The 19,059-nt window shown below is 31.0% G+C and overlaps 1 protein-coding gene across 32 annotated transcripts in view; it reads left to right on the top strand.

Annotated features, from left to right (window-relative positions):
• Positions 1 to 19,059, top strand: part of LOC132733823 (ankyrin repeat domain-containing protein 26-like) — an 83,611-nt gene that overhangs the window by 45,499 nt on the left and 19,053 nt on the right. For 28 of the 32 annotated variants that reach the window (XM_060720525.1, XM_060720518.1, XM_060720523.1 and 25 more), the window contains 16 exons: positions 397 to 834; positions 6,224 to 6,388; positions 7,736 to 7,923; positions 8,699 to 8,831; positions 9,350 to 9,430; positions 9,940 to 10,038; positions 10,403 to 10,487; positions 11,060 to 11,200; positions 12,781 to 12,792; positions 14,409 to 14,504; positions 15,303 to 15,542; positions 15,817 to 15,896; positions 16,201 to 16,342; positions 16,864 to 16,983; positions 17,674 to 17,720; positions 18,272 to 18,413. In XM_060720525.1, coding sequence (XP_060576508.1) covers positions 397 to 834; positions 6,224 to 6,388; positions 7,736 to 7,923; positions 8,699 to 8,831; positions 9,350 to 9,430; positions 9,940 to 10,038; positions 10,403 to 10,487; positions 11,060 to 11,200; positions 12,781 to 12,792; positions 14,409 to 14,504; positions 15,303 to 15,542; positions 15,817 to 15,896; positions 16,201 to 16,342; positions 16,864 to 16,983; positions 17,674 to 17,720; positions 18,272 to 18,413 — 2,209 coding nt within the window. Of the gene's footprint in view, positions 1 to 394; positions 835 to 6,223; positions 6,389 to 7,735; positions 7,924 to 8,698; positions 8,832 to 9,349; positions 9,431 to 9,939; positions 10,039 to 10,402; positions 10,488 to 11,059; positions 11,201 to 12,780; positions 12,793 to 14,408; positions 14,505 to 15,302; positions 15,543 to 15,816; positions 15,897 to 16,200; positions 16,343 to 16,863; positions 16,984 to 17,673; positions 17,721 to 18,271; positions 18,414 to 19,059 lie in introns of all 32 variants that reach the window. The other 4 variants (XM_060720527.1, XM_060720514.1, XM_060720536.1 and 1 more) reach the window with 2 other exon arrangements.

Genomic DNA, 19,059 nt, shown 5'->3' with positions numbered 1-19,059 from the left:
GTTTAAAAAAAAAGAGGAGAAAATCTAGAAAGAGCAAACTGCATACGTTAAATTATATATGCAATGCTTTGATTAAGAGTCGGAACACTCTTAAATGAGCTCTATGAATGCTGGCTGCAGTAATGATCAACTTGCCTATACCATCAATATAAAGATAGGCTAGTTGGAACATTTGTGTAGTCTGACCAGACTCTATACTGTTTGCTGCAAAAATAAATTGTTCAGATATCAGAATTACTCATATTGACAGTGGGCAGTTCCAAATTCAAATTCAGGACAAAGCCATTATACATAGGGCATGGTTAAATATGACTCTTCTGATTCTTGTATTTTGATAATTTTGTTTTTATCCTAAAGGTTTATATGTTTCTGAAAGTGAATTATTTTGTTTTGTAGGTTTGCATCTCCGGATGAAGTTAAAGGTCAGGTAAATGATGTGTATGATAAACATGATGAAGAATCAGATGAAGATATTGAGGAAATAAACGATGAACAAGTTGAAAATATTCCTCAGTATGAAGCTAAGGAACAGTTTGGAGAAGACCAGACTGACAAATATCAAAGTTTAATTGACTTTAACTCAGGTACTGGACAATATAACAGTGGACAATATAATAGTGGACAATATAACAGTGGACATTATAATACTGGATCTTACAATAGTGGACAGTTTAATAGTGGACCATTTAATATAGATGAACTGAACGCCAAGAAGAAAGTGGAAGTTGAAGTTCAATCGGATGAAGATGAGTTTGAAGACGGAGTAGTGGAAGAAATGATTTTACCACAAGATATGAAGAAAGAGGAAAGTGGGATCACTCAAGCAGCTAAAAGGTATGTTGATACTTTAATTACTTTGTGGCAATAATTACTTGAGGCTGCCAGTATAGAACCAAGATAATTAATGTGTCTGTGCACTAGGTGCAGACTGACCAGGCCCTATACTGCTAGTTGATGTATTTTAGGATTTAGATACAAAAATTCTTCACATTAGTAATAGAGATAGTTCCAAATTAAAACAAGGGCAAGCCCTTTAAACTTATAATTATATCAAAATAGGGGTTAAAATTTTAATTCAGCAATTTTTTTACAAGCTTAGAAGTTACAGCATTGTCTTAAATAAATATGCAAATTAAGGTAGCATAATTATGCAAGTTAACATATAGGTTCCTAGGTATAGGTTCCTTGTTGTTGGAATGTTTCTTAGTTTTCATCCTCAAAGAAAAAGAAAAAAATGATTGATATCCCAGCCTTTTGACCTGAACACAAATAAGTGAAGATATTGATTCTGTTATTTTGAGGAGATTCTACAGTAGCATAAGCACTTACTGAAAGCCTTCATTCTCTTTGTTGTTCTTTCATTCTGTATGAAGATTATGCTAATTGTTGTATTTAACATCTATTCTAATTATTTCTATTAATCTTATGTTGAAAAATTTATAAGGATCTGTTACTTTTAACTTCCAAAACTATTAATTTTAAAGGATTTTGTATATTTTATTTTCCTGTCCTCACATTCCTTTAAATGTAGCTAAAATAAATCAGTAAACAGTAGGATAAATGGCAATGATTTGTTGCAGGTAATTTGTAATATTTTCTAAATAGCCTGCTTGATCTGTAAACTAATACAACCTGACAGTGACTTTAGCTACAGAATAAATATAGCTAGTTATTGTATTTCATGACAGTCAACAGTTAATAGATAAAAGATTGTGGCAATTGATTTATTGGTTGATTTAACTATAGTTTGTTTCTCTATTTGGCCATCTGTTGTGGATGTCTTTTTGTAGTGTCCCTGTTAATAAATTGTTAATAAGATTTTAACACAACAATATTAAGAAAAGTTTGGCTTTTTACAATAAAAAAATGTCAAATGCGGCTTATGCCTTTATTTACCATTTATCATTCATTATATTGTTCTTTTGTAAGATTAAGATTTGGAAAAAACATCCAAATTCATTACCTTAAATTAAAATCTATTTTATTAGCATGATTTATCTTAAAATTGAACCCATTGACTTTTGCCATAATAATTTAATTGTAAACTTTTTTTTCATGGTTTAAAAAATAACACACTCGAAATCATGCACTTGAACATGAGTTTTTCTATAAAGATACCGTAATTAAAGATATCATTAAAAATGAACCTATCAGTACATCTTTTGTTTTGATATTATGCATTTATTAACATGATAGTATTGGGTATTTCTTAATTTACAAAATATGACTTCAAGATGCCATTGTATTTCTTATATCATAAATATTTAATTACCATTATTGTCCAAAAGTACGGCATGTGATGTCTTTATGACCGTGTATAACCGTCAGTTACAAGAGAGGGGAGAGAAAACTTAAATGCATAATTAATTATCCAATGTGACTCAAGTATTGTTTTCGGGTATGAATATTTGATAGGAAGGAGCCAATGTTACACTAATTATAGAAGGTATAGTGTATTATGGGAGCAATGAAATTCACCAACAGATGGTACTATATTAGATATAGATGCTAGCATGTTATTAATGACTTTTGTGATGGATGTTTGCATACAGATTTGTAGTAGTTTTAGGGATTTATAATAAATAAAGAACAATGGATTTATACCTGGAATAGTACCAGATATTTAAGATTTGGAAATTTATTTTTTGGTAAGAATACACACTAATATATGTCTTTTATATTTTTATAGTAGCTTTTTGGTACAGCATAATATTTATTATTGTGAGGCTGAGTGTCACATATAAAATTCAGGTTCCATGCAACCAAGGTAAATTTCACACATTGAGTTAATACTTTAGATAAAATTTGATAATATATATAGGGACCAAATTTATTGCACATCCATGCATTCTGACCAGGTTCGAATCTTCTGACAGCTTAATTTTATTATTTTGTGATTGAAATCCCTTAAAATTTAAATGGACTGTTCCAAATTCAAAGCATGGCAAATCTATTATAATTATTCAGGAGGTAAAGGTTTAAACTTTATTCATATCTTCATTAGTCAAAAGTTCAGCTTTATTCTGTCAATACTGTCTACAACAATTGAATGTTCTAAAGTGACATTGTCATGGGATATGAACTAAAAGAAAAAGAATGCGACCCTTTTGTATTTCTCCATGTTCTAAATAAAAGATAACTTTAGAAAAAAAATGAAACTTTCATTTACTTTGTTCTTTACCGATAAAAGACAGTTTATTTTCTGATTTTAAGAACTGACATGCTTAATGAACAAGAGATAGATAAAATACTTGTTTGGATATTTATTTATTTTTTTATGAGAGGGAATATATTTGTGCTGTTGAATTTTTCTGTGGTTATAGTTGATAACAGAAGAGTGTGATAAATATGTGGAATTTACTTTCATAAAGCTCTAATGTTTGTTTAAGATCTATAAATGTATTACTGGGGGTATTAAAGTGTTTTACTTGCAAATTTGCTGGATAACTTGTTGAAAACTTGTCTCATTGATCTCTTTGATTTTGGGTCCCGTTTTATTGTCTGGTACCCAGTTTAAGTATCCATAGCACCTTGATCAAGGAGTTTATTGAGAAAAAGGGCATTGAAAAGACAAATTGATAGGTCTATTCAAGGTTGTTTGACAATATTACTTTGATGTATAATTGTTTTCCTCTTACAAAATATGTACCAGGAGTCAGAAATAAAATGCGTATCATTGCAGAAAAGGAAGATAAAATTTGATTTAAGTATAAAAGGGAAAATAAAATGGGCTGTTTTAATGACCGACCTGTCAAAGCGAATGATCATGGCTATTTCAATCCTTAGCCTGCTGGTGTCAACTGCTTCCTGTTCCAGCTGACCATGATCAGACGACACAAATGGTTTGCACTGTTCGCAATAATCATATCCAACTAGCTTACGGAATGTAAGTGGTTATACTAAGGTGCCCGTTTTGTGCCTGAAATAAACGAAAGGGCACCTGAGGTCTTTCTCCACATGCAAAGATAGAAAGTTGCCATATGACCTATACGGTGCTGGTGCTACGTAAAACCCAATAACAACTTTATAATTTATTGCATATTGAAGCTAGGTTTTAATCTGTCAACTGATTTCATTCCTTAATTTAATACATACAACAAATGTATATTGAAGATGAACCAGAACGAAGATGACATGACATAAAAGTGTATCATTTTAGGTAATTTTAAATAAAGATGATAAAGGGGATTATCAAACAGTCTAATATTGTCAATATTATCACTTCAGACGTATATATTCAAAGTTAATCTTAAATATCAAGGTGCGATGTATATATATTAAAGTTCTGACGAGTAATCACTTACAATATTATCTTACGTCTATTATCGACTTTCGTATTTAACGGGGTTAAAGTGGTTGTATTGTTGTAAACTTTGTCGGTGTTTAACTTTTTAAACAGTTTTTTTTTTTCCGAAACGTTAGATTTAAGCAATTTAACTACTTGAATATTCACAGAAGTGTTTCAATTAAGGGTTTATTTGTAATTGGATTGATAGGGTACCGAAATAAAGGAATTAAGATAAATTATAACATGTCAATGGTCGTGTTTACAGTTGTAAATACTGTTCATCTATATATTGATACAAATAGACCGTTGTAAATTTTATTCGTTTTTTTTTTTCTTATTGATATTTTTAGGGGTGAAATTTTATGTAAAATATGTGAAAATGAGGAAAAATGTAAGCATATGTAGTTATGCCTATTTGTAGGTATAAAACTGTTTATTAACCAAAGACAATGTGGAATATCAAATAAAATTGAATTTGGATAATTGAAAATTAGAAATTTAGAAAAATTAAGTACCCAGAGAGATATTGTTCAAGAAATAGATATGAAATTTAAGTAAAAAACTTTGATAAATTTCAACTGAAAGAAAGATGTTGTTAAATTTTTTCAAGGCATATAAATGTAAATGCAAATGAAATTGGTTCTTGAAAATGTTAGAATATATATAGTGACAAGTCCTAAATAAAAATAAAATACTGGAATGGCATGAAATGATTATGATGTTCAAAATTTTTGATATGGATTGAAGTGTTGTTTTTAGAGAGAATTATAAACATGGATTATACGACAGACTGTTGTGAATTATCACCGGGGCTGAGTAGAGCCCGGCAGGAATATAATGCCTTGTTACGAAGTAATCTAGGCAGATATTTTGCCAGGTAATCACACAAAGAAAAATTATTTTATATACTTGTATTATGATAATCAATTATCAAAGAAGTGGTGCAAGATTTACTTTTATGATAATATATCAAAGAAGCGGTAGGTGGTGGTGTTGGTAGTTTTCACTCCGTATCACGGCAGTTAGCCACATTGAAAGAAGTGATATAGTTTGTTAGTTAGTAATACATGTATACCCAGAAGTTTCTTTTGAAAAATATTGATTAAAAAGCAGATGCATCAGTTATGTATAGTGATTATCAGCACTTATTATCTTTTGAAGTTTTTTTCAAATATATATATTTTTTGACCATGAAATGGATATATTTTTCTTTCCTTCCTATTATATTATGGTATGTAAGATATCCTACATGAAATGTTTTGCCCTAATACTGGCATGAAGTTATGTCATTGAAATTTAATTTATCATTGCATTATAAACATTATTCTAAAGTTTCAAAATTAATAATCATTAATTGTGTCATATTCTTCAACACTTACAGTAACTATTTTTTGCATAGAATTTATTGAAAAACAACAAAATCTATAATGTCTTGTTTATCTTGAATTTTGAGATAGGTTTGCTGAATGGTTCTCTGTAAATAACAGTAAATTTCTGAAATTATGCACTAAGATTAAGATTGAATTAGTTACGAATGCTTCAAGGCCGTTGAAATTTGTTTCCAGTAAAAGTTTTAACTGTTGTAATTTTTATGCTAATCATGCTATAGTATACTTTGTCTAAGCAATGGCTAGGCTTTTTTTAATTTTTACGCTTTGTAACAATGCAAATATATTTAAGTAATGTATGTATTTGCATACAAGACTAGTATCCCATAATTTATTTGTTTGTACGGTTTAGCCTTACGTCCCCGCAAACTTTATGACAAAGACTGAAAGGTGTGAAAAAGTTGTGTAAGAACTAATGGATAAGACTTTCTACACAGTTTAAGGTTTGTCCAGCTGAATACTCAACCAGATATATCACAGACTTATATAGAACATTGTTATATAACCTTATGTCATAGTATGGTAATATATTATTTATCTGTTACAGCACTGAGCTGTCTGTCAATGGTGATATAAGTGCAGGAAATGCTGAACCTTTATTGAGTGCACCGCCCCCACTACCGCAGACGTCCCCACCTGGGAAGGCAATGTCATTACAGAGTGATGGACAAAGTGTTGAAGATGATGATTTAGATGCCCATATACACACAAAGTAGGTCTTTCTCTCTTTGTTTTTTATTAATTATAGTTTACCTATGTGAGTAACATAGAAACGATAAACCAGTCAGCAAGCACTATGTAAGAAACTTGTCTTACCAACTATATTTCTGTCACAAATTAGAAATGTTACATGATGAAATTAAGTATGTGACATAACTAGTTGAATGTGACATGATAGAAATTAAGTATGTGACATAACTAGTGTTTGACTGATGAGTATGATGATTTTTAAAAACACCATACTATGAGTGTTTCAAAAAAATATGTCATTGTTAATCAAAGTAGCTCCTTTTTGTTGAATTACTTGCAGTGAATAAACACAAGAAATGCTCCTTTAAATATGTTAATAAAAGAAGCCCTAGGTAAGAGAAATCAGCTACCTTAGGAAGAAAGTTGATACATGCAAATTGAAAATTCTTTATTTTGTTGTTGTTTCCTTGATATCTAGAAGGAATTTTATTACATTAATCCTATAGTGTTTAAAAATAAGGGAGGTAAATCTGTAGGATTATTTTTTGTAAACTTGAAAAAGTTGCTTCTCTTGATTTTTGTGATGTCATCAATGTGATGTCATCAAAACAACATGTGATCAACATTAGCAACTTCCTGTCCAAAATGGAGGGTTTGTTTTTTTCTTTTTATCCATCCAAATATTATTTTAATGATTTATTATTTTATAATTTTGGTCTAGCTGAGTTTTAAACAAAAAATCTATTCTTATCTTTACAACATTTGCATTTTTATTATTTTTAACTTCATTGAAAAATGTGCAATCATTAAGTTATTTGAAATGAAAATCCATTGAAGAATTTAATTTGAACATCATTTGTTAAATTTTGCAAGTTTTGATGATCGTTTAAACATGTTGTTTACTTTCTTTAGTCTTTTATTTGACATTAAAAAAGTCAACAATTTGGATACTTTCTTCTTATTAATAAACAATGAATGTCCTCAGGAACTACAAATTGTCTGTCAGAAGTCATCTCTTTCTGATATTAAAAATTAAATATTGAGATAAATATTTGAAAGTTTAATTGTAGAATCTAGTAGATCTATCTAGAATCTGTTATCAAAGAATCTTCCACCATTTATCATGTCTGTTTGTAGTTTGTATATTTAATTTCCTGTAATGAATTGTAGGCACTTTATTGGAAATAAATTGTATGCAAATCATTTTCAAAATTTAATAAAGAGCTACAGGTTTTGTGACCTCAATTGTAATAAAACTTTTCTAAATTAGCCCTATCATGCAATTTGGTAAAAATGAAATGGTCTATGTTTGTAAGAAGCTTTTTCATAATTTTTGTATACATCTTATTTGTTAAACTTTATTTTTTAGGCCACCAGGCCCATCTTTTCTACCAGATCTCTCCGGAACTACAGGTCTGTACAGTTCAGGCCTGGAAGTTCCATTTGACGATGATGGTTTATCGGTAACATCAACAGAGAACGGTGATATCAGCAGCTCATATAGACCAGAAAATCTACCATACGGCAAAGATATGCTTGTTAACATGAATCTCAATGGTAGGTTACAGTGTAAGATTTGAATCCACTAGGCTGGTCGGACTACCAGATTGGAATATTCACTAGCCCAAAAGACATTTCACTAGCATGATTCATTTGTTCAAAACAGTGGTTTATATTGCCTCTGAAAATACAGTAGCCTGGTCGGGCTTGTTACTGTGAAAAGTTGGTAGCCCGAGGAGAAATTTAGTAGTCAGGGGCTATAGGACTACTGCTAATTTCAAACACTGAGGTTATCAGCATAGTTATAGCTTGATATAAACCTTAACTCTGTTAAATATCTTAAATGAACTTGCCCATCTTAAAATTCTTTTATTCTGGAGTAGTTTTTCGTCATTTCTTAAAAAAAAAATCATAGAGTGCAGACCATTATCAGATGGGCTTCTGATCTTGGTCAGCATTAATCACACAGGTTGATTCAATTGCCACCAATAGGCTAAAGGCTTTTATAATCATAATTTTGTGAACATTTTCAAACTGATTAGGAATATGTTCTGTTTTCTTATATGGTATCTATATGGGTTACAGATACGGTATGCTTATGAATGATGCATTACAGTTATTTACAGTCCAAGTAAAATATTTGTTTTTGTTTTTTAATAGTAGATGTATTTGTAACTATATTTTGGTCATTATGTCTGTGACTGTCTGACTTTAACAAAGAATCTAAAGTCTAAGTATAAAAAATTCAGTATGTTGATATATAATTGTGATAAAAATGTGTCTGTGATTTGTCTGTTACAGCATGTTAATCACCCGTACATGTTTGTTTCAGACTCGAGTGCAGTGTTAAAGCTGCAGGAACATCTGAGAGAACATCGTAAACAGCTCGAGTATGAACGTAACCAGAAAATGTTGCTAGAGAGTAAACAAAAACAGATGAACAAAGACAAGGCTGAGATGCAAAAGTAAGTTATTTGTAGAATATGCTCTTTAATGAAATTTTCCACACATTATTTACTTGATCATATCTTGACTAACTTGTATCATTAAGTTTGGTAAAATGAAGCAAAATGCATGGACAATTAGCCAGTTTCACTGTTCCTGTAATAGACATTATCTGGAACTTGGCAAATGTGGGTTTTCCCCAGCTAATCTGTAGGTACAAACTAACTTACCGTTATAGCTTCACAGTGCACTACTTGTCACAATAGATAAGTCAACCTGTTTTGCTTAATTTCAAAGCTGTAACTGTTAAAAGTTTGTTTGTACCTATAGATTAGCTGGGAAAAACCCAAATATTCTTAATTTCGGAGTTAGTCTATTGATAACTAATAGCGCTCTCATTTTGAATTTCTAATGAATTGAAATATGATATATAGTCATTACCTATTTCCTATGATAGAATTATTTCAGCATTAAGATATGGATGAGTATTTGTTTTGTTTTGTTATTTGTTAGTTAAAATTTTATGTTGTTATTCTAGAATGTTGGACAGTCTAAAGTACCAGAAGTCAGCTCTTGAACAAAGCAAGCTAGATCTGGAGGCCAAGATCAGAAATCTTGAGTAAGTCTGTGTAAATTTTGCTACTTTTATTGTTCCATGGTTTATCATAAAGAAATAATGCATAGGAATTGATCATGAAGGCCTGAGTGGATTATTCTTTCCCATCAAAATGACAACTATATGTTTGGTTACAATATAAGTATTTTAAATTCACTAGAGTTGTTTCTATTACACAACATTATAATCTTGTATTGTATGAAATAGCATAAAATAGTTTATATTTAGGAAATAGATATCAATTTTTAGTGCATTGTTGTAAAATAGTGCATGGTTCGAGTTCAAAAGCGTAGGAATATCAATATTTATGCTGTTTGATAGGAGAATGGTATGAAATGTGTCAGAATATAAATTTTATCATTTCTATTCATCAAAATACTTATATTTGAAAAAAAAATCCAGAAACATCTCATTATTATTGGTCCTTTTATTGGTGGAAAACTTCTAAGAAAAGATATCATATAATAGAACTTTCAGTAGATGTTGTTACCATGGTAATTGTTTGTTTCCAGGTATTGTGTGAGTGATGAGGAGGAGAAAAAGAAGAATGCAGAACTTTTGTTGAAGAAAACAAAGGAACAGTTAGCTAAGAAGGAAGAACAATATACTCAGTATGTATTTATACATGTATAATCTGTGTCCTTGATAAGAAACATTATAAAAATTCAAAACACTGCTTTTTGTACTTCTATAGCAGGAGCTGTTAAAAATTAGCTTCTCTCCCCAAGAAAATTCTTTTAGTTTAAAAGTATGCAGTTTTCCTGTCAACTTCAATTTAAATAAAATTTTTATTTCCACTTTGCACACACACACACAAAAAATACTGGTAATTTTGCCCAAATAAAAGTAATAGCCTCTTCCCGTACCTGTGGAAAAAAAATCCTAAAAGAGGATTTTTCCTAGACATTTCTTCTAGGTAATAATTTCAGATAACAAAATGATATATAGTTTGATATCATGTTAATTTTCGTACAGTGAGATGGAGGCTAAACAGAGAGCTGAGCTTGCTATGAGGAATGTACAAATGGAACTTCGATCTGCACAGAACCAAATGAAAGATGTGAGATATTTTTTTAAATTGCATTTTCAGTTATATATAAAGAGTATTTATCTCTTCAGTGTAAGACTGTAAACATATTTCACGAAGTGGACATCAGATGTAGTAGTTCCATATAAGACCATGGTGTTGCTTTTCTGTCATCATCAAATCATGATGTCACAATTTTTATATTGGTAAAAAAAAAATTTATACAAGAACAGAGATCAAAAATTGCCATCTTCCGTTCATAATTACTGGAAGAATTAAAGAGAATTTGATGCAGGATGAGTAGAAAAATGTTGCCTGCACATTGGATTTATAAGCTAGTTGTCCTGCAGGATGAGTGACTCTTAAAATATTTTTCGATGCTTGAAGAATTGTAGATTTTTGTTACGTTTAAGTTGAAGTGCACCAATCTTAACTGACAAATAATCATATTTTTTCTATTTTTAAAAGAAAAAATTTCCTAGTATTAAAGTACTAAATTTAAAAAGGAAATGAAATTTTGAAGGATATGTTGAATTATGAAGTTGTTATCAGTATTGGGTGTTTCCAAAAGAGTTAGTAATACATAAATGTCATTTATTGGACAGTTGGAAGAAGAGAAGGTGGAGCTAGAACGTCAGTTAGCCAATGAGAAGAATGCTCGCCAGTTACAGGAAAAGATCAACGAAGAGCAACAGAGGTTACAGCAACATATGCATGAAGAGTCATTTAAAACTTCCTCCGAGAAGGTAATGGTTTCTCTCTATCACTCTTGTTTAGTGTACAGTCAGTATATGTCAAGATAATAAATATGTCCCTGTGAATCTTTCATGTAAAAAACTAGGTTTTACAACAGAAATCTATGGCAGATTATGGCTCTTTTGGTGTTTTTTTTCTTCACATAAATATGCAATAATTGCATAAAACCTCGTTGTATGACAATTTACTGTCATTTGTCACTGTCTAAACATTTCTTTGAGAAAATTTATAATTTTCAGAGTGTCACATTTGTTTCTCAATCTTTTATGTTACTACCATAGCATGTTTGCCCTTTTTGAATATAACTATTAAAATTCATGAATTATTCCAGGGATTTTATACATTGGCATATCTCACTGGTTTATTTCCACATATTTTCAGAGCAAACAGTTTTATTGTAGCTCATAGCTCTGTGTATTTCATACCATGATTTTTTTTTCATACCATCATATTCTGTACAAAATTATAATTTCATTATGGCAAATATTTTCATTCATATCAGAAAAATCATTTTAAGTTTATCACATAAATCATTCTTACAATATCTTGGTTTGCAGTATTGTAACCTACAAGCTAAGAGCTATCCTCATTTGACACAATATATTTCATTTTTAAGACAAAAACTAAATTTCTTTCCTTAAATACTAAAAATAAAAATGTTTTTTAACCCTTTCCCCCATGAGCATATTGTGGAAAATGGCCGTTTTCACTGAAAAGCCTCCTGTTACAAGTTCAAACTGCTATGAAACTATGAAAAATGCTTCAATACTAATCAAACTTGGCACAAATGTTGACTGGACCATTGCCTTTGTAACGACATGCTCAGTCTTAAATTTCCTGTTACCATGGCAACGAGGGGGCGTCTCAAAATTGCCCAAAATCACTATTTTGCCTCGATTTTTTCCATCAAAATTTATTTCAAAGTGCTGCAACTTCTCAAGGGATTGAGATAGAGTCAAAGGCTTTTCAGCGTTGGTTACACGTTACATTATGATCGACCTGGGGTCATTTTTAGCCTCTCACAAGTCCAAAATTTTCTTGGCAATGAGGGGGAATCCGCCCCCCTTCAAACCCCCCTAACAGAAGGGGGCACATCCCCCTTCTGGCAACCCCCTGATGTATCTTTTGGATGGGGGGCGGTGCCGAAAAAGTGCTCATTTTTTTTAGCAACATTTCTCAAATGAAAACATGTGTTTGGGGCCCAAATAGAACATTTTTTCACTCTTTGAGGCCTAAAAAAGGGGGGGGGGGGTCGAAAGTGCGTTGTTTCGCGTATATATGGGGTAAAGGGTTAACAGGTAAGGTTTTATGGCCGAGCATAAAGGCTTGTAAGCTTATATGACCTGAGCTGCTAGGCTGTGGTTATATAACAAACACCTGTTTATATAGTGCCATTTAATATGTCATGTCCAAAATCTTCATAACAAATTTATAAAGTGTTTTGAAAAAGAAAGAAAAACTGTTTGTAAATGTGAGGTTACATTTTTGCAAACCAACAATTCACATTTTGATATATTTATATACACATGTACATTATGTTCACCTCTCATTTTCATGAATTATATTACAGGATGATGGCAGGGTAAGATCAATCACAATGTCCGCATCAAATGTTTCATTTCTTATTGGCTACATTGATTTAATTCTTAGTTTATAACCCTTGTATTGATACTTGTGTCTGATAAAATAAAGTGAGTAAAAGTGACTCTAATGTCATGCCAATTTAACTCTTAACATTTATCATTAATATTTTGCCAAGGTAAAAACAATTGCTCTTGAATATTGCTACAGTTTGGAAAAAAATCTGAAGTCAATTTGTCAGACAATGTAAATTAGAATTACTTTTGAACTTATGATTTCCATTTACAATACAGTACATTGAGAGTTTTCTCTTCTTTTTTATATACATGTAGCCTCAAATGTGTGTATCATGAAAAAACAGACAAAAAAACAACTGATAAACAAGGATAGTAAACTAAGAATTAAAAATGTAGTTGTATTAAGTATTTTTGTTGTATACTAACATGTCTTGTGTTTTACTTGTGTTGTATGGAAATCAGGGACAATTTTTCTGAAAATGTCTTGAATGTAGATACAGTGTTGCTTCTAGATCAATATTAAGGGAAAATGGGGCTGAATAAAAAGGAAATATGAAAGGAACTAAAAGAAATTTATGTATCTCTAGTTTGACTTTCACGTGCATCCACTGTTTGTGTAGACACTACTTCTAGAATTGGATGAGAAAGGAGTAGATCTTGAAGGATAAAAGTTTAATCGGATCTTTGCTTAAAGGCGATTTTCTACTCATTCTTTGAATAGTGAGAATAGTACCTGTTCTGCTTATATGTAATTCAGTCTGATTAGAAATAGTAACCAGTGTATAAAGCCAAACTCCTGAGCTTAAGCAGTGGGGGAAAAAAATACAAATGGTTAAAAAGATAAAATTTTGGGCATAGCCTTTACACAACATCAGACTTCGAGAGAGAAATATGTAAATTATATCACAGATTTCCCACAATTTGGTGCTCTAAAAGCAACACTGTCAATACTTCTGTATGAAACTGTCATATCAACTTTCAGTCATAAAGAGTTATAGTTAAGGGTGTAAGGTGATGATCTCCCTCTCTATCTCTCTCTCTAACAACTGTTTAGGAACTGTGGTGGTAGATTAGTTTTTACAAATCCTGATTTATGGTAGAGTGTACAATTTCTCCTTATTTTGTCTCCTTTTAATCGTGCCATCTGTTATGTGTTCTCCTTTTAAGTAATAAAAATATGTTCTATATCTGTCAGAATGATTGGTGTCAATCGCTGTATTACAGTATAATATCAAATTAAATGTTAATTCTTGTATACCTGTATATGTCTGAAAAATTTAGTGCTAGCCTTAAATAAGTCCTACAGATGGATATGTGCGTTCCCTATTCTATACCCTAGCTGACAATCTGTGTGATTCCTATAGGTGAAGGAAATTAGTAAGATGTTATAATATCAGTGTATTGTTATGGCGGGGAATTTATAAGAGGTTGTGGTATTTGTCTATTACATACTGTTTCAACTGCTGTCAAATGTTTACTTTTACATATTGTAAATTGTTTATGCAAATTGCTTATTAGATATTTTTTAGAAGCTTCAGAAAATTTATGTAAGAACAGTATTTAATGAATGACAGTTACAGGAAGTGATGTATTATTACAGGATGAAGCTAACAAGTCGTTAGAGCTGGCTGATGATGATATAAAACAAGCGAGAGATCTTGTAGAAAAATATAAAAATGAGATTACGGCCCTCAAGGTAAAATATATGTTGGAAGGTTATTTTCTCAGCATAGGATTTTTATATATTTGTTCTATATGTATTAAGATATTTGCTTATGTGGATTTGATATCAATTGGCTTTCAAACATTATATATTCATATAGAATTTGATATTTCATTCTAAATTTTGATACATTCAGATGATTGTGACAAAAATCCTATGGTTAAAAATGGCATGGCGGACTAAAACTAACCATCAAATTTATGGTCAGGGCAAAAGCCCTTCAGTCCATTTTTCAAGCAGGACAAATGCCACTTATGGTAGTCAAAATTTACAGGAAAAATGAAAACAATACCACATCTACTACTTTACTATAAAACACATTTAAAAAAAAAAAATGTTGTAAAGTGCCGAGCTTATCTTGATGTATGAAAGTGGGATGGTAGTAGTGTTACTTTAAATAAAGGGAAATCCTTCATGAATGTAGAAATAATATGTAGGGATTTTGTTCTTTTTGTAAATTTGATGGGAGGACTTGTGTCCATTTCCTATTTTTTTAAGTGAAGGTTTAGATTTTTATGGTAAAAAAGACAAGTAGTTAGAGAAGCTTTAGGCCCATCATTACATCTAGAATGAACTCTGTTTCACTTTAAACTTGTCCATTCCTTGCTAGAGCCAATAGTTACGGTAACTTAACCTTCAGCTTAATATACTTGTCTGTTCTGGCAGCCCATGTAATATTCTTATATTCATAATCAATGTTGTTTACATTTTCGGTACTTCCTCGGATATGTCATGTGTTCATTATCTGGATATATGTAATTTATATTATAGGCGGAATTACAGCGTCAACGAACGCGTCTCACTGACGAGAATAACTTATTGTCGTCAGATAACGAGAAGTTACAGCAGCGTGTGGAGGACCTTCGTAATGAGGTCAAGGACCATGAGGAGGCCCTGACACAGCTCACCGTACAGCAGAACCTTCATAATAGCAAGCTAATGTCCGAGTCTACCATGCTCAGTAACTCCCTGGACAAGGAAAGGATTGCGAGGGAAAAATTAGAGGCAGAGGTAAGATGATTTCAAAGTTAACAATTTTGTTGGGCTTTCGCAAAACAAGTAAGGTTATTGCAAAGATAAGCAGTTTTATTGACACAGAATATGTTGTTTATTACACTTGTATTGAAAGTAAATTTGGAAATTAAATGGCTTAGCAAATAAAAACGGCTTTGTTTAATGAAATAAGAAAAAAATTTATGATGATAAAAATGGAGTTCACAAATGATAAGTTTGTATGGTTTTTATATTGGTCAATATTTTATGTATATTATACATGTATTTACAGCTTGAATCTATACGTACAAGACTTCAGTCATCCAATGTGCAAGTAGAGAAGGCCCAACAGGCCAGAAATGACCTGGAAAGGTGAGAAATATAAGAAATAGTCTTTTGAATGATTTCTGTCATCGTCAGAATGTCTTGAATTCAAATTTTACCAGGGGAGAGAAATCTCTTGATACTTTATTTACTTTTTGCTAAATTCTTAGGAAGATTCTTGCTTGATTTTAACTTTTGTTTCATTTATGATATTTATGCTCCAAAAAAATGCATTATGTGTTTAATTTTATTAGAATTTAATTAGAATATTAATTCCATAATAATTGTTAACTTGCTAATGATCACTATATTTTTTGTGAATATAGAAATTTATGCGTGTTGAAATTTTCAGACGTTTACATGGTGACCGTGAAGAATGGGCCAGGCAGCTTGACAGGAAGGATCAGGAACTTGCCAGCCTAAAGGAAAAAGTTCAAGCCCACATACAGGCACTAAATGCTACAGAGAGCAAACTTAACGCTGTAGAAAATGAGGTGAGGTCTTGTTGTTTGTAACAAGTACATTTGTCAGCTCATTATTAAATTTTCCTACTTTTACCTTTATGTTTTTTATATGCTGTCTGAAATTTGAAAGTTTAGATTATGCCTGAATATGAAAATAGAAAGAAAAGAAATATTGAACTTCAATGAAGGAAGTGATTTTGATATACGAGCGTTTATAGATATAAAGAAGGAACAGAATTTTAAAAAGATGGTCCTTCGGGAACATTGATTCCAGCAGTTTTAAGTGTTGAAAATTGAGTACTGCTCAAGCTGGTGCTAGGGGCGTGGGAGATTTTACACATTTTCGTTATCCCTCATGTACAAACTCAATCAAACTGAGTCTGCAATTTTCATGTGATTTTGGTGTGATTAATGTTAATGCTTCTGAGGGATCACACTTTTCCAGATTTTTGTAACAAGTAATATGATTTATAGTAGTAAGTGGTTGATTGTGATAAGAAATTGTTGCTTGTGTATAAGAACATTATGATGATAAATGATATATTTTTCAGTTACAAATATCTAATACAACATTACTGGAGAGAACTAACCAGTATCAGCAAGTACAGAGAGATCTACAGTTTTACAAGACTGCTCAAGAAAATAACGACTCTAATATAAAACATGAAAAGGTATGGTAGTAGCATAGCTATGTGATTTTAATGTAATGGTGTTTTATAGTTGCTTTGATTAAACTATAGCTTAGAAATGAAAATAACTGATTTTGATTGAGACAGATAAATGAAACAACATTTGTTTTTTGTTTTATTTTATGATTGTTTTTAAGATAAGTCATCTGCTTCATGGTCATTTGTGACTGGATATTTATTTGTTGTACTATCCCCATTTAAATCTATATCTTGAAGAAGAAAATAGATTTTTTTATAAAATAGTATAAAATTGAATTGTCTTTGGAAAAGTGACTTTAATCCACTGGACATATAAATCAAACTTTTTTCTACAGTAAAAGATATATTCTTGAGGAAAATTCGTAATTTACTTAAAAAGGGAATGTTGAAGCACTGACTGGTTGTTTCTTAATTACCTTTCTTCTATATACAATGTTTTTCCCCCCATGCAATTGAAAACAAAACTGGAAACGAATGAAATAACTGATAATTCTTATACTATACTTTTGGTTTTTATGTCCCCACTACTTAAGGGAGAGGGGAGGTTATATTGATTTGCCCTTGTTTATCTGTCATCATGGTGTCACACTGCCCTACTGTTGGTTTGTAGACTGACAAAACATTCGAATGTGGCATAAAAAATTTCTGTGGACACATTTCTAGTATTTTGTCATATTGTTTGTATTGTTTCAGGAGATGAATGCTAAGTATGTTGCCAAGATTGAATCATTACAAGAAAGGTAAGCTTCAGTTCTTTGTGTTTATGAGGGAGTAAAATATTTTTCATTATTTAGCAGTAAATGAAAGTTAATAATGGCTTTGTGTGAAATATTTTAAGTTACTTTTTACTGAATAAAAAATAGAATATGTTAGCAGTTTGTTATATGTCCTCTATATCTCTTGTAACCAAGCTTGTTTTAGTGTGTCTTCGTTGTATTTAATGAGTTATCATACTAAATTAACAATTATTAAACTATTATTTCCTTGTTTGTTTTTGTTCTTCTTTGTGTCCCTTGCTGCAGATTAGCCGCAGCATATAGGAAACAAATTGATCAACCATCTCTTAATACTTACTGCTTAATTGACGACTGGCAACAAATGTGATCACTGATCGCTCTTGTTTGAACCATTATGTTTCTTTTTTATCTGGACTGGAAACAGGTGAAAATCTAAAAACTGAAAGAAAAATGAATGTTGGTAAAACATTTTTGTACATTCTGGTTCAGTAAAGCTCCAAAGTTAAAAGGCTCGGAGCCTAAATGCACGAGTAATATATATTTCAATATTTCAGACTATCAAGTATACAGCATGAGAACCTCAGTCTGAAGCAACAGGTGGACACAGCACAACATCTTGCCAACGATAGAGCCGGGTTTGATCTCCAGGACAAACTTAACACCATGATCACCACACTGAAAGCTGACCATGATAAGGTCAGACTCTTATATGTTCTATAGTTGTGTTAGCTCTTCATCACTTGCAATTGACCCATTTAGGCTGGTTCTTTAGTATACATTCTCAAACATAAATAAATAATAAAATGAATAAATAAATTAATTAGTTAATCAATTAATTAAACAAATAAATAAATACATAATAGATCTAATTTAAAAAAAAAAACCTTTAAAAACTTTAATAAATATTTTATTGCATATCCTATCAAACAAATTTGTTTATCAAATGGAATATATTTTTTTTTTTACAATTGAACTTCTTCATTGCTACTAATGTAAGAAAAAAATTGAAGAAACTTTTTGTCATGTTCTTTTTAATATATGAATGAAAATAATGTAAGATTATATATTGTTGGCCTATCTCTAAATACTGACTTAATCCCAGATGTTACTATTTATAGAACACAGCTGTTACTGAGAAATATAGTGAAAGATATGTCCCAGGGCAATCAATAGTAACAGTGTATTAGATCAATTATTTTACCATAAAACATAGCTAATTAATGTTAATCCTTGATCAGCTGTGCTTTATTTTTAAATTATATTTATTGTGGACTGAAAGGTATTCTACAGGGGAAAATAAAAGAAATATTTTACTTTATCGTATATATTGATATGGAGGGGA

The sequence above is a fragment of the Ruditapes philippinarum genome, unplaced genomic scaffold (genome assembly GCF_026571515.1).
Source record: "Ruditapes philippinarum isolate M1 unplaced genomic scaffold, ASM2657151v2 ctg1542_1_1_1_1, whole genome shotgun sequence".
Taxonomy (NCBI): domain Eukaryota; kingdom Metazoa; phylum Mollusca; class Bivalvia; order Venerida; family Veneridae; genus Ruditapes; species Ruditapes philippinarum.
This window is presented reverse-complemented; position numbering and strand designations above follow the sequence as displayed.